The sequence below is a fragment of the Eurosta solidaginis genome, chromosome 4 (assembly GCF_040869045.1).
Source record: "Eurosta solidaginis isolate ZX-2024a chromosome 4, ASM4086904v1, whole genome shotgun sequence".
In the NCBI taxonomy this organism is placed as follows: Eukaryota; Metazoa; Arthropoda; class Insecta; order Diptera; family Tephritidae; genus Eurosta; species Eurosta solidaginis.
The window spans coordinates 96,731,152-96,747,292 of NC_090322.1; the positions used below are offsets into that span (position 1 = coordinate 96,731,152).

At 36.2% G+C, this 16,141-nt stretch overlaps 1 protein-coding gene across 1 annotated transcript in view; it reads right to left on the minus strand.

Moving 5' to 3' along the window:
- Positions 1–1,644: 1,644 nt before the first annotated feature.
- The window catches only part of Spt6 (transcription elongation factor Spt6), a 430,338-nt gene continuing 415,841 nt past the window's right edge, over positions 1,645–16,141 (minus strand). The window contains exon 6 of the mRNA XM_067782298.1: positions 1,645–9,217. Coding sequence (XP_067638399.1) covers positions 4,606–9,217 — 4,612 coding nt within the window. The 3' untranslated portion in view covers positions 1,645–4,605. The remainder of the gene's footprint in view (positions 9,218–16,141) is intronic.

Genomic DNA, 16,141 nt, shown 5'->3' on the forward strand with positions numbered 1-16,141 from the left:
TCGCATGCGAAAGTGCCAATGGCGATGGATATTTTGTTGTTTTAGCAGTGCTTCGCCCCATCCAATAGGTGCGACGACTCACAAATTGTCATCAATATGCTCTAACGGGAGTTCAAGGCAACTTTCAGTTTCAACAGGGGTTAACCAGAGTTCGGAGGATGTTAGAGGAGTTGGTTCCCCACATTGCAAATAAAAAGATAGTAGGTGTCATGTGGGGACACATTGCAAGCAAGAAATACATCATGTATGTCGGGGTTGATTCTGGTTAGGTATGAGTTTAACCTGTTACAGTACCCAGATGGAAGTTAAGTTAGGGTGACGCGCGTCTCCCTTGGGAAAATTGCTTACCTCTTCTGAGATTTCAGGGTATTTATCATGAAGAACGGAGTTTGCGGGTAATTCCTGGCATAGAGGTCCGACACCTTTTTGTGAATATCAGTGAGGACCTGTTTGCGTTTTTCTGCTGCATACGGATGTAGGCTCAGGCGCCGTATGTCCGCATAATGCTTCCGGAGACGACCTCTTAAACCCCTGGAAGGCGGAGCCTCTTCCATCAGATGTCTATTGGAATGCCTATGTTTCTGGGTATTCAACAGAAACTGTTTTTTCACCATTTCATTTCTCTCCCTATAGGTAAGTTTTCGCAACTCACTGTGTAGGTGGTATTGGGACATAAGAAGATAGCCCGTAGCGATTCTGAGAGCAAGTTTTTGGCAGGCCTGTATTTTCTTCCAGTGAGTAACCTTTAGGCTTGGCAACCATATCACGGATGCGGAGCATGCAAGCGACGGCCAAATGGTTTGTAATTGGTAATGAGCGTCTCATTATTTTTACCATAAGTGCTGCCGGCAAGAGATATGAGGATTTTACGGCTGTGGATTAAGGTAGATCCTGACCGAACTTCACAACCAGTGGTTGACTGTATCATAAGCTTTTGATAAAATATAATATATTGCACTGCGTGGTGGGTCGATTCATCTGATGATGTCATGGTCCAAGCTTCTGCACCATATACCTAGCAGGACATTACATATAAAGGCAATGCACGTTTATTTGCATTAGAGATGTCTAAGTTATGCACTTGCATGAAAATTCACTAGATCGTGAGCGGTCTTAGTAAATTTTATTTGCTTACTTAATTGGCGGCAAACGTTAACGTACTTAAATGAAAACCACGTAGCCACGTAGGTTAAAACAAAACGTTTAAAAATAACTCCTGAATCGCGAATGAACTGAAACAAATTTGTGAGCAATGATAGAAAACCTTATGCATATATTTATCAATTTCCTTTTATAAACTCGTTAAAAATTCTATAGAGACCATTTGTAATCAAACGGAAAGTATTCTTACTTTATGTTGGTATACTGGCTCGAGGTCAGGGTTTTACAATAAAACGAAATAGTTGTCTTATTGGATACCAATATATTTCGGTTACTCTACGGTAACCGTTTCACGTTCTCCCTGTGTGACGTGGAGTTTGATACTGATTATTGGTTAACAGGTGTTTGTAAATATGTGCCCAATCATTTGTACTCTTAGAGTTAAATCTTATGTACGTCGGCGTGTTTATTATATGCCGTGTCTCTAGTGTGATTCGGGTCGTATACTTTTGTTCTTGTATAAGAATTCTCGCGTCGTCAAAGTTTGGTGAGTGGCCGGTAGCGGCACAGTGGGCCATGAGTGCTGTTTTATTGTTCTTGACAGGGTTACATTTTTTAATATCGAACTTATGTTGTTATAATCTAGTCTTTAATTTAAACTTCGTTGTACCCACATATACACTATTGCACGAATTTTCGACACTGCCTCCACATGTAATTTCATACACAACATTACTCTTTTCGGTTTGTGTTATTGTCGATTTTGTTTTATTGAAATTATTTTTGAATGTGTTCGTAGGTTTGTGAGCAATTCTTATTTTGTCTTTATCGTAGCATTCAGACTTTGCTAACCGTTCGGACAACTGAGGTACATAGAGTAATGACTCGAAAGTTGATTATCTTGCTGATTTCTGTTGAATCTTGGCGGAACTTACTCTTCTTAGTAGTGTTTTAATCGTACTAGTTGAAAAATCATTGGTTTTTTATATTGAAAATATATATTTTTTGATTTTTTCGTTGTAAATTTTGTCTGAAGTCTGTAACATCCGTCGTATACAGCCCATTGCTGTATTCATAATCATCGACTTGGGATTTTTGGAATAATAGTTGGTAATTCGTCCTGATGATGTTGGCTTTATATACCACTTTAATGTCAATTGATTTCCTCGTCTGTTTATTATAGAGTCCAAATAAGGTAAGTTTGCTTCCTGTTCCACTTCTACTGTAAATTTTATGTTTTTGTCAAATTTGTTCAGGGCGTCAAGTGTATTTTCAACTTCATTTTCGTGGACTATCGCGAATAAGTCATCACATACTTCGTTGGTTTGCATTCCAATTTGTCCATAGTGTTGTCCAATAATTTTTCCATGAGTACCTATGTCGGCTATCACTGGGGAAGTAGGTGATCCCATTGGCATTCCTTTCAACTGTGTGTATATGGTGTCAATAAGCTTGAAATATCTGTTCTCTTGAATTCAAAACTTTACTATATCCATAAATAACTGTTTAGGTATCACAGTAAATTTTTTTATTTTTGTCCATTTTTCTAGTATTAAGTCAAGTGCTAATTGTTTAGGCCACCAGCCTCAATATGACGGAGCACCCTAACGCACGCATTAGTTTATTTTATTCTTTACCTGCAACGGCCGTCACCTGCCGAGCGCTAACTTCGAAGGGGAAAAACTCGACGAAAGTTGGCTATCGGCAGATGCCGCGTGTTTTTTACTGACTACACTCTTTCACTTTTGTTACGAACGTTCAAGAGCCGGCAACCATCCCACAGGTGAGTAATCCACAAGCAACCATTTTTCCTCATTTTCATTACAATTCATTTAATACTTTGTAATTAATAATTTGGAATTGTGCCTAACTTCGAATGTGCCATTTTGTATTTGAAGTAGTTAGTCCATTTCTTAAATCTAGCGATTAATTGTTAATAAACTATTGTTATTACTTAGTTATTAATTCTTTTTATTTGCGACGCACATGGCCGATTTCCCGGGTCCACATTGCCCCCGCAACACTAATTGTATAGGTATGCTCGGAAAGAGTGAAACCACGTCAAAAGAAATAAATTTTTCATCGTCACAAATGTTGCTATTGTTTATTCTTTCTTTGAAATCTAACGTGTTCTTTATGTTGTATTTTGAAGTCGTCGTTACGTGTCTTAATATTTCTGCTATGTATTTGCATAATCCGTACGCAGGTGATCCAACCACTGAACAAATCGGTCTCAGCGGTGTTCCTTCCTTATGTATCTTCGGGAGACCATAAATCCTGGGTGGTTGTGCCGTGCTTGATGTAAGTTTATTCCTCTCCGCTCTTGTGATTATTTCCATTTGGAAAAGTTTTTCCACTAACCATTATTTTTGTTCTACAATCGTCAAGTCATTTAAAATACTAATTAATACTAAAAAAAGTATGGATTATGCAAATACATCGCAGGTGTGTGACATGGAGGACGTGAAATAAAATGTATGTACTTTGTAGGATCAGTTTTTTTGTTTTTATGTTTGAATTGTTTTGTTAATTGATTTTATGTTTATTATTAGTTTCGACCCTGAAGACGGTTACAGTAGAGTAACCGAAATATATTGGAATCCAAACCAACAACTGTTTAGTTTTATTGTAAAAACCTGACCTCGAGCCAGCATAACAACATTAAGTTAGAAATTTAAAGGTCGCCAAAAATCTCAAATAAGGAAAGTATTCTTGCAGGTAATAGAAGCTGTTCGAAATGGTGGTTTGTGGACTGCATTCCATAAGCAATGGATATTTAGCATTGCGCTCTGCAAATGTTTTTACAGGTGCATTTGCATGTATTTTGTTGTTGCATTGTGCATGCTATGCAACAATGCAAGATCATTTGCACCTGATCGTGAACTGCCCTATAAAAAAATTTATGAGGCGCGATGACCTCCAAAGAGATTTTAGGCCGAGCTTCTTCTCCAATTTGTGACGTGCTTGTTTTAATTTTTCCTACAAATTGGAGGGACGGGACCTACATGTTTTATACCGACTCCGAAAGGCAGATGAGTTTTCACTGAGAGCTTTTCATGGCAGAAATACACTCAGAGTGCTTGCCAAATCATTTCTGAGGGGCGACCCCGCTTAGAAAAACTTTCTTTCACACATTGCGTGGGAAAGTAGACACGGAGAGGATGATACTGTTCAGATCGAGAAACGATCGTGATCAAGGCAGATATAGAGGTAAAAGGAAAGTGAGAAAAAGAAACGGTTAAGAAGGGAAAGCGACAAAGAAAGAATTCATGAGTAAACCATTCTTTAAAAACTGCGCCTTTCTGCTGGTTATTAGATTTTCGCACTATTTATCGAGCTTGCAAAAAAAACACAAATTTCACCATAAATTGGTTACGAAATGACTAATGATATATTCCGTTTGTCTTTTATCTTGAATTAAACAGTTCGAATTTTGGTTAAATATTTCGGCATTTTAAAAAGTGTTGTAATCCAAATATTCCGGATGATAATATAACATAAATTTCAATTTTCGTCGTACAAAGGCGTTGCATCGCCTAAATTCATAGAATGAGGAGATGTGTTTGTACGAGGTGTACTACGGATGGATCTTGGACTTTTATGATCTCTAAAACGAAAATTTTCGCCCGCGTACTGATTACATGGAGATACTACTTCCCCAGTAGTTGAAGCGGTATAATTTACGTTTCTGGGAAAATCGTTTCCGGCAGCTCGTGGATTACGGAGGGAAGGGTGTATTGGCTTACGCCTAGCCCATGAGTCTGATGCCATTTGCCATTCAACGGTCTCCTTTTGTGAGGAATAGTGGTTTTTAGTTTGCTCCAACTCTAGTCTGGGAGTAATTATTTGATGTATATTAGGATCTTTAACTGACTTGATAGTACTCGTTCGCTGATAATTAATATTTGAAGTCGAGGAATTGGGACTAGGTGTATTTTGGGAATATCGAGGAGTTTGTGAAGAATATGGTGTATTATAAGGTGTCATGAATGGCGTTTGGCCGCTGGGGGTATAGGGGGTATTAACATAACCTCCTTGGTAAGCAGGAGTATTTGGATAATGGGAAGTTCGAACTGATTGTGATAAATGCTGTTCCGGAACCCTTGAATCAATATGTCCTCTAGGTGTGTCGTATCCTGACGTTCGGATGCTAGTTGAAGCATTAGGAGTAGAACCAGGAGTACTTCCCATTACAGGGTCAGAGTAATGATCTTTGAACCACTTTAGCAGTGAGTTTAGGGAATCAAAAGCTTGCCCTCTAAAACGGAAACCTTCCGGAATAACTGTGACGTATTCATGTCTGCATTTGGTTTTTGGCAAATAAGACAACAAAAACTTTCCTGGATAAGATTTCGAAGCAGATATTAAATAGTGTATTTTTTTAGAATCTTTAGCTTTCTCGTCTTTAAGAAGCTCTTCCATTTTATCCTTAAGCCCCCCTCCTGTATCTCTATAGTATTTATAGGAGAGAAGTTCTCTAGCACATGATGCCATTGGATTAACATGTCTCGCAATAATTTCATCTAAATCCTCAAACTCTTCATTTCCGATCCACAAGCTTTGACCTAAACTAAATGCATTTTCTTTTCCTTCCTCTCGAACATCAATGTGCTGGTAAATATCCGTTGTGACTTTCCATGTAACAGTAAGATGATCAGATCCCTTGCTTGATGGTCGCACAATTACCTCTCCTTGATCCATATTTTCCATAATTTTTACAACTTCTGCATAGGATTTGTTATGGAATGAAGGGTGAATAATTACTCGCTTCACATATTGCTGTTTTGATCTCACTTTTTTTTGCTCATTTTCTCTACGATTATCTTTATCTTCCGCTTCATAATCATAAAATGCATCTCTTCGAGGTCTCCACTCATGGTTTTTGTCCATTAAGTCAGAGCTTTTAGAAGAGCAATCGACAGAAAATCTTTCAACATCGATTTTAATAATGCGTACATGTATTGCCTGTCCGATTTGTACACGGTCTTCTGGATTCAGTACATGTTTATCAGATATATTTTTAATGTGAATAAAACCAGAGAGTCCGTTATCTAATCGAAGCTTAACACCAGTTGCTTGGCCAGGGCAAGCGCCAGCATCAAAATGATTCCATACTTCGGATAACTCCGGAAAATCATCTTTCAAGCAAAATGGGCATTGCCAGTGGCCGGTTTCGTCATTCCTTACAGGATTAGCTTGGTCAAGTTGATCTCCTTGGGGCTTTTTATGAGATATACCTACAACTGTGGCTAAAACCATTTTCCCAACATAAAATGATTCAGGTGTTTCTTTGGTCAACATATCAAACAACTCTTCGGAGTTTGGAGTGCGATAAGGCGTTCTTAAATCTTTATATAAGGCGTTAAGCTCCGTGCGTATATCGTACAAAGTTATACTCTTGTTTCCGAAGCCTTGTCTTTCGAGTTCTACAGCAAATGCATCCAAATCCAGATCTTTTAGCCTTTCTGGAGATTCAAGAATTTCCTCTAAAGCCCCAGCTGGATTAGCTTCTTCGTCATCATATTCCATAGCATCAATAGCCATTTTTCTTGCCCATTCATAAGTTTCGGGATGTATCCGTGAACCATCCAAAACTTCAACATAGGCTTCTGTACTATCGCCAAGAGAACTTGTATCTATTTTAATGAATCCAGAACAGTTTATAAACACCTTTGGTCCTAAATGACATAAAGTTACAAGCTGTGTACGATTTTCAAGCCTTTGATTGGACTGTTTAAGTAACTTAATTAGTGCTTGTCCCTTTCGTGGCCCTAATCCGCAAATAAATTGCACTAAATTTTGTGTGTACGTGTTTTGGACAGTTAGATTTAAGTCCAAGCCAATCTCGTTCGTACGATTTATAAATTCTAAGTATAGGTGCTCCAACATATCTTCTTTCGACAATTGTTCTTGCAATGTATGATATCGCAAGCACAAAATTTCTTCATCGACGCTGCATAGTTGGGAGTATTCAACGAGGGGATCTTGCATTTTTCTGGCTAAAGAAATAGCTTGCTTCAGCAGACCTGGATATTCTTTAAAATCAAAGGCCCCTTTTTTAGAATTAGCATATATTTTGGCAAGTTCATTATCAACAATCTCTACTGATATCAATGGAAACTGCTCCTCGTCTACTAGTTCCTTAACTATTTCTTGTACATCGGTTTTCAACATAAGTGATTCCCTTGATTCACCTCCAATAGCAATAATATGAGGTTTTTTAGTTTGTATAAAATTTTTCAGGCTTTTTAAATCGACCATCTTAAGGTTTTTTTCATCAGGTCTGTAAAAGTTTTTACGCTTAAGGATATTTGGCAACTTAAGGTAGTCGCTAACGTCACCCTCCACAGTTGTTATAGCGCAGAAAGCGGCTTGAGAATAATCAGGAACATAAGCCAAACCCATTGCTCGAATGCCCTTTGCAAAACTCCAGTCATCGTACATATATTCCTCAGCAATGTCTGGTTTGTATGGCGCTACTTTTAACCAATTTGATAATTTTGAGCAGCAAGATTTCAAAACAAACTGTTTAGCTTCTGTCAGAAGAACGGTTTTTAGTTCTTTCCGCAAATCTGGCAAAACCATTTTTATTAAGGCGAGCTCGACACATTCGGCCCTCACGGAGTTCCACTCTTGAACAACCTTTGAAAACTCGTCTCTCTGATAAAGTTGTTTGGCTTCGTCAATATAAGAGTTTGAAGTATTGCCATCGATGTGATCGGAAATGCTTATTTCAATTAATTTGTCTTCCTCAGCCATTGAAAGCCTTAAAAATTGGTCGCCGATCAAATCCTTAACTGGTTTCTTTGCTAAATATTTCATGGTATAGCAAGGGTGATTTTCATCAATTTCCTTTATTCCTTTCTTAGTTGGATGAACATCCATTTTAGCACGTTCAAAGAAGACTTCTCGTACGCATTTCTTTAGCAGTGGTTCCCTAGATAGTTGCCGTGCTACAACGAATTTAGTAGCATGTAATACTTCCTCAACTGTCATAAACTTAGGACACAAGTATTGCTTTGCCATGTCCAGTGGGCCCACAGATTCTTGCTCAACTTCATGTCTCTGATAACTGTCTCTCAGGTTTTCTGCAAACTGTTCAGGTGTTAAACCAAATCTCTTGGCAAAGGCACATACACCTGCTTTACGACACATTGCGTAAGGCCCTGTATCTTTTGCATGTTTGAGCTGATCTTCAACTTCTTCTACGTCATCATCAAAGGTCTCATTTAACTCCTCTCCCGCCTGTAGGCTTTGCCGAAGCTCTTGTTCTCTGGCATGACGCTTTTGCTCTTTTTCTTTCCTCCTGTTTTCATCTTGCATTTTAGGTATTTCATGCGAGTAATGAAGCAAAAAATGCATATGCACATCTTTTAGTTCTTCCATTGTTTGAACTTCTTTCAACCTCTCTAAATCCTCGTCAGTTATAATTCGAATACCATCCAGTACTTCAGAACTTGCATTTATATGGGTCTTCTGGAAGTCTCGCATTTTCTCAAAAAGTTGCTGTAACTTATTTTTTCTGTTAAAAAGTTGACACCAACGCTCATCAAAGTAATATATCTTCCAAAGATCTTCACAACTCAGCTCGGGTTTTACATATTCCTTTCTATAAAAAGCAATGAAGGGTACTTCTAGTTGCTGATTTCGAATAAATTCTAATGTTTGTTTAATTTTTCCAACAGCGGTAATCGGTTTTTTATGTTTGTCGCGACTTATATGCAAAGAATCTTGTTGTGATACTGTTTGCTTGCAAAAGGCCTGCTTATAAATCCATTCAGATTCATCGTCCAATTCAGACGACCCTTCTGCTACGGGTGTTACGGGAATTTCTCTTAGTTGCATTCGCTCCGGTATATCAGTTTTTCTAATTTCATTATCCAAGTCTGTGAAATGTCCTCGTTTAAGTTCACTTGGTTCATAAAGATCGAAAATTGTTTTCTTCGAAATTTTTTTCTTTATTGTCTTCTTTTTATTCTTTCCACGATCCTCTTCGGCAACCTCGTCGTCGTAATCTTCGCCTTCGGAGTCTTCTTCGTATTCATCTTCCTCATATTTCGCAAAATCATCGTAATCAAAGTCCACACCAAATATATCTTGACCTTCCTGCAGTGACCTAGGGAGAAAGAAATAATTTAATATTCAGTGTTCTAAATACAATATATGAAATTAAATAAAAGTGAATATCTCTATAACATGGTTTATAAGGTTGCGCTCAAAATATACTGGGCCTAAAGCGATAATTAAAGTATCTTATTAATAATGAAAGTTCTGAACCGATATTTATCAAACTATGATAGGTTATATAAGATTTTGGAGAAGTGGGCGGCGGGATTTGGTTAAAATTAATGATATTAAGGTATATGTATGTGCAGAATATATAAATCAATGTAAAGTATTCGAAACATAGGAATCCTCCTAGGGAGTCCCTAAATACGGAATACCTCTGCAACTATATCTTTTAATAAATATGGATATAAAATAAGTAAATTATAAATAAATGCAAGGCGCGATAGCCTCCGAAGAGAACCCAGGCCGAGCTTCTTTTCCAATTTGGATCGAGCTCCTTTTACTTTTCTCTTCCCTTGAGTAACTCATTATTCACGAAGTTTCTTCTTGATATTACTATGCATTTTGTTTTTCCGACGTTCAATTTCAATCTGTTCGAGCCTAATCAACAATTGACTCTGTTTAGATCGTCTAGCAACTTGGTGTAAATTTGCGGCCTCCGCCGGAAAATGTGGCCGGAATTCTTCCGATTCGATGACCTTGCGGAAAGCACGTTCCCCTTGTCGGGCATCAGTCGGGAGTATAAGATTTGTAATCATAGTCATCGGCGTAGGAAACGATAGTGAATCCTTCTGGTGGTGAAGGTAGCTTCAATATGTAGAAGTTAAACAGAAGTGGGGATAGGACACCACCCTGTGTTACCCCTTGTTTAATTATTCTGGGTTTAGATGGTATGTTCCTGAATTGCATAGATGCTTGTCGACCAGACAGATAATTTGCGGTCCATGTTTTGGACCTTTTAGGAAGGGAGGACCCTTAAAGTCCTTGCTGTAACGTGCTGTGGTTGAACGTCTCAAAAGCTTTTGACAGGTCTAGCGGTTTTTGATTTAATCCGCAAATTATTTGCGTGTTAATGGCGTCTAGCGCGGTGGTAGTGCTATGTAGTTTTCAGAAGCCATGCTGATGATTGGCAAGACGCAAATTTGCAATGAAATAGGGAAGCAGAATGGCTTCAAGTGTCTTGGCTACTGGCGATAGGAGAGATATCGGACGATAAGAATCTCCTATGTTTGCTGGTTTTCCAGGCTTTAATAGCGGAACCACTCTATCCATTTTCCATTTTTCGGTGATGCCGAAGGTTGACAGGGACAGGTTGAAGACATGCGCTATACAATTTAATCCCTCTTTGCCTAGTTTGTTATGCATCGCCACGGCTATGTCGTCTGGGCCCACTGCTTTAGATTGTTTAGCGTAAACGATGGCATATTCAACCTCTTTGGCGGTGATGGTAATTGGGGACGCACTGTATTTATGCTTGTGTGCGCGTCTGTTGGCCCGCTGTCTGGATGCGTAGGTTTCCCTCAAGCTGTCCTAGTCTCGACTAATGAAGTTTGCCATTAAGACGCGGTCAGAAAAACTTGCCGATGTCTTGGGAGCCGTAGTAAAGAACTTCGCTACAAGCCTACTAGTACTATCAACTATGAATAGAAGGCTGTGTGCTGTGTTGTGTGCCATTTTACTCAGTGCAAAAATTAGGTCAAGCATTCCACAGTTGGTACAGGACAAGTCGTACTCATTTTTTTAGTTTTAGATCTTAAATAAAGGCAAACTCTAACTCTTTCAAACTATTTAGAGCATTAATATTGTGTGGTACATGCCGAAATAAAAATAGAAAGCTGATTTCAAAAAAGCTTGTAAGTGTGTGAAAAACCCAAAATAAGTACGCGTTTGTGAAATTCAGATTTTAAATTTTGATTTTTTCATTTCCTATAAAGAAAAATTATTGCTGGGGTTATTCCAATCATTATTTATACATGGAAATTTACTCCCGTTTGTTCATATTACGCGAAGTTTACATAGTCGAAGTACAGCCTTAGCCTCTTTCCAGAAATAAAAAAGTTGTTGCTAAAGAAACTAAAGTTGGTGCTTATTTGATTTTTATATTTTTTTTAAACCAATTTTATTTTTTCTTAAGCTGATACTTATTCATGATATTTCTTTCTGGGAAAGTTGGATACCCCATATACTATTAAAATATATTTATTGAGTTCTTACGGCTTAACTTAGCCTAGCTTATTCCTATAACTATATTTTTATTTATGATCTAACCTAGATTACAAAGGATAATTTCCTTATTTACTATTCGGGCTGCCAATTTTCCGTGCTAGGCAGTAGAGCCATCTTCCGTATCACAAAAAGTTCGCTGTTTGTCCCAGTTGGCTGCGAGATACAGCACATCGACGCATTAAAGCGCGTTAGAGAGTGATGCGCTCCAGTATGTGTTTCGGGAACTTATTGTGTGCGTGGGCGTTAGGCGATGCATGGTTTGGACGCACCATGAATGATACTTCTGGAGATGACTACTTTAGCATTAAAATGGCAGGGTTTTACAGTAATAATCATTCATATTTTGACTAGCGTTGATATCGTTTGGAAGTTCATTAAAATACTTTAAGCCGTTACAATTCAAATTACATTTATCAGTTTCAGTCTTTTATAAAGGTAATTTAAAGTCGTTTTTACTTTTTTTAGTGTGTGCTGTCAAAACATAAGAAAACAATATAAATAATAAGGCTTTAAGTGAGATAAAAACAAAAAAAGTCAACCTCTGTATACAAGAAATAAGTGATTTCCCCCCTGAAAACAAAATACAGCAAACACAATAGTGCTTAAAAATAAAAGTGAGACTCCATATCGAAAACATAAACAAAATGAAACCAAAAAAAAAGAAAACGCAAACAAATATATACGTATACATAATTGGCGCCAATTTTGGTATGTAGATATTTTCACCCATGCCTAAAGGTATGCAATATATTCCAACCGTCACCAACTCTGATGACTAATATTATCCTTCATAAATAAGAGTTGCCACGATACTCAAAATAAAAAATAAATAAAATAAAAAAATATCCACATAACATAATAAACGTTAATAAATTAAAATATAATACAAAATAATAAATAAATAAATAAATAGTAATAATAAAAGTATCATAATAATAACAATTTAGCATATTTTAGCATATGCCTTTATTGAAAACTTTATTTTATCTCCAAAGTGGTATTAATACACAAATCGGCTTGTTAAAATGACTTAACTTTATTTAAAAGTTTATTTAAATAACTATCTTTAATGCTTTCCAACTTATATTGTAAAATTATCTCTTTTGGCACAACCACTTGTAGCAAAGTCTCAAATTAAAAAATTGCCGAGCCAACCAAGCGCTGGGTTGCATTCGGTCAACTCGTACATGAACAGCTGATGCATGTTTGATGTGGTGTATCGGCAGAGTGATCAATTCTGGCTTCTTCTTACCTGACATTATTTGATTGAATAATGTTACATTTATGAACTCAAACATACATCACCTTATCTTCTAGTTGATACAAAAATTTATAAACTTATTTAATATGTAGAGTAGTTTCAACTAATGATAATGAAATTTACTTATACATGTTATTGAAGTTGTTTAAAGTTTTAATTACTGGTGATTAAATGTCTGTGTACAATGTAATTGAAAATTTTGCATTGCAATATGCAAATATAGTATAGTTATGCTATATATATACAATTTTGGTGTAAGTATTTAGTTTCAATTCATTACTCAGATTATTTTGTAAAGTTTTAAGTATTATAAATTATAATATAGTATTTTCGTTGTAACACAACATTTATCTGGAGTGTATAGTTTAACATATGTTTGTCTTATGTTTAAGTAAGTAAATATAATTATTTGTGTTTCTCTCTTTGTTACGTAAGTAAGACTTTTTTCCGCTTTTTTTTTTTTTTGAAGCAAATCTTATAATGATAATTTGATATGCAAATGTATATAAATAATATAATTTGTTTGAAATTTCAGATTTTTGGATATATATAATTCATCATTAAATCGCATATGTTTATGGTTTAGCTTTTGTGTGGAATTTCATTTTAGCTACTAAGTCGTATGTTTACATCTTATACTTATTTGTAAATTTGATACATTACAAGTTTTCTTTTTGTTTTTTTTTTTAAACATTGTATAGAAATGCGTTTAAAATAAGTTATTATGTAAATATTACCATTCTAAATTTGTAACTTGTATTTGTAAATAAAATGTGAGTTGCTTAAAGATTTATTGCACTTTTTGTACACGGTTTTTGTGAACAGTTTTTAATTTTTTTTTTTTCTTTATCAAAAACTTTTACATTCGTCCCATCTATTTCTTTAACTACGTATGGCCCCTGATATATACTTGCATGTTTATCGCGCGGTTCTTTTTGTATTAGAACCTTATCATTTACGCTAATTTTTGACGGACAGGCATGTTTGTCATAATAATATTTATTTCGAACTTTATGTTTGTTTAAAAGTTCTTGTGCCAATATATGTGATTTTTTCATGCGGTATTTCGACTCTTTCGCGTAATTCTCTACATCATAAATTGGATCCACTTTTGCTTTTTGAAGTTCACTAGGTAAAATGGGTTTTTTACCGAATACTAATTCGAACGGTGTAAATTTATTATCAAAACTGTATTCGAAGTGGTATTGTGAAAGAACGTGAAATACTTCAAGTAAGTATCCCAGTCCGACAACGTGTCATTAAGATATGCGCGCAAGTATTCGTTAAATACTCGATAGTTTCGTTCGATTGAACGTAACGTTTCATGATGATATGCTGTGGAAAAATCGTGTTTGATTTTTAAAAGTTTTGTCAGCTCTGAAACACTTAATTTTTATATTCCGTGCCTAAGTCAGATTTGATAGAATTCATTGGAGCATATGTTAAAATAAATGACTCGAATACCGCAGAAGCTATGGTTTTCGCACTTTTATCCGGAACCGTTACTGTTACTAAGTACTTCGTTAAATCGCAAATTATGGTAACTGCGAACCTGTTACCTTACTTCGATTCTGGCAACGGTCCTATTGTATCAATGACTACTATTTCAAATGGTTTACAAGGTGTTGGTGTTAACACTAGCTTTTCTTTAGTTTTTGGTTTAAATTTGTTTAATAGGCAGTGTTGGCAATTTTTCATAAATTTCGCAATGTCTCGGGTCCTGTTTTTCCAATAAAATTTAGTACGAACTTTTGCGTACAGCTTTTTAACACCGCAATGTCCACCTGAGATGGCATCGTTGTGATAAATTGACATAATTTTGAGTTTTTTGTCTTCCGTTGTTATGATCTCTACCGGGTCGTCAGTATTATCTCTAACGTCTTTAATATTTTGTTTCCACTATTTTGCTTAACTTTAAAATAGTACAATATTTGAAAAATATATCATCTTTTGGCCATTCTATCTTATTAATACCGTGATTGTCGGCTTCGGATTGTAACCTCGAAAGTAACTCGTCTAGATTTATTATTTCTTTAGCAATCTCAGTATTAAATAGTTAAAATTTTTTATGTTTGATATGCCCGTGAATTTGTAATTTTAAAATTTTAGTTTTCTCATCATAGAAAATTGTGGATCTAATACGTGGAATTTTATTAGAAAATGTCAATGAAAATTTGTCATAAACCTTGACTGTCTGTATTGTATTGTCTGAGTCGTTAGAAATAGTTGGTAAATTTGTATCAGATTGCTGTTTTGACATCGCCCGTGTTTTTACCGCAAGAATTTGTTTAGTCGAGTCCTTTATTTCGTCAAATGAGATGCGTGAGAGTGCGTCAGCACCAACATTACTTTTTCCTTTGATATACTCTATTGTGAAGTTGTACTCGGCTAGTTCGAGACGTATCCTTACTAATTTTGACGTCGGATCCTTCATATTAAACAAATAAACCAAGGGTCTATGATCTGATTTTACTAGAAAGTTTGTTCCATAAATATATGGTCTGAATTGCTTTATCGCAAAATATATCACTAATAACTCTTAATTCAATAATTGGTTTCTTTTGCTCCGCCTTAGTGAATGATTTAGATGCAAAAAAAAAAAAAAATGGGTAAATCGTTATCTTCATGAACCTGACTCAATATAGCACCACAACCTGCCTTGGATACATATACCGTAATTATGAACTGTTTTTTGAAATCAGGATACTGTAGTAACTGTGGTGACATTAAAGAGGATTTTAATGATTGAAATGCGTTTTCACAAGCACTATCCCAAATAAAGTCTACCTTTTTCCTATTCAAGCGGTTTAAAGGTGCTGCCAGAGAGGCAATATAGAGGATAATAATTCGCAAACGCTACAAAGCGTCGCACAGCGTCTTTGTCGGTTGGTTTTGTATATTTATTAATTGCTTCGATTTTAGACGGGTCTGGCAACAAGCCCTTTGCCGAACATTTGTCACCCAAAAAGGTTACTTCTGGTCTAAGGAAATGACATTTATTAGGATTTAATTTAAGGTTAAACTTTCTACATGTGCTGAATACTTGAGACAGATTTTTAATGTGATGCTTTTCGCTAAATCCAATCATTATAATGTCATCCACATACAAAAAAGCTACGTTAGGCGGAATGCCTGAAAAAGCAATCGTCATCATTCTGGAAAAAGTGTTAGGTGCAACGTTTAACCCAAAAGGTAATACTTTCCATCTAAATGTTCCACGGTCAGTGCTAAACGATGTTATGTCGCGTGAGTCGGGGTGTAGGAGTATTTGGGGGAAACCCGAAAAGAGGTCAAGCGTTGAAAAATATTTTGCACGGCCAAGATTGTCAAGAATATCATCTACTCGAGCGAGCGGAAATTTGTCGGCTATTAGTTTTTTGTTTACTGCGCGAAAATCTACGCACATTCAGTACGCTTTTTCGCCGTTTGTATCTTTCTTTGACACAATTATAAGTGGACTATTATAGTTTGAGAAGCTTTCTT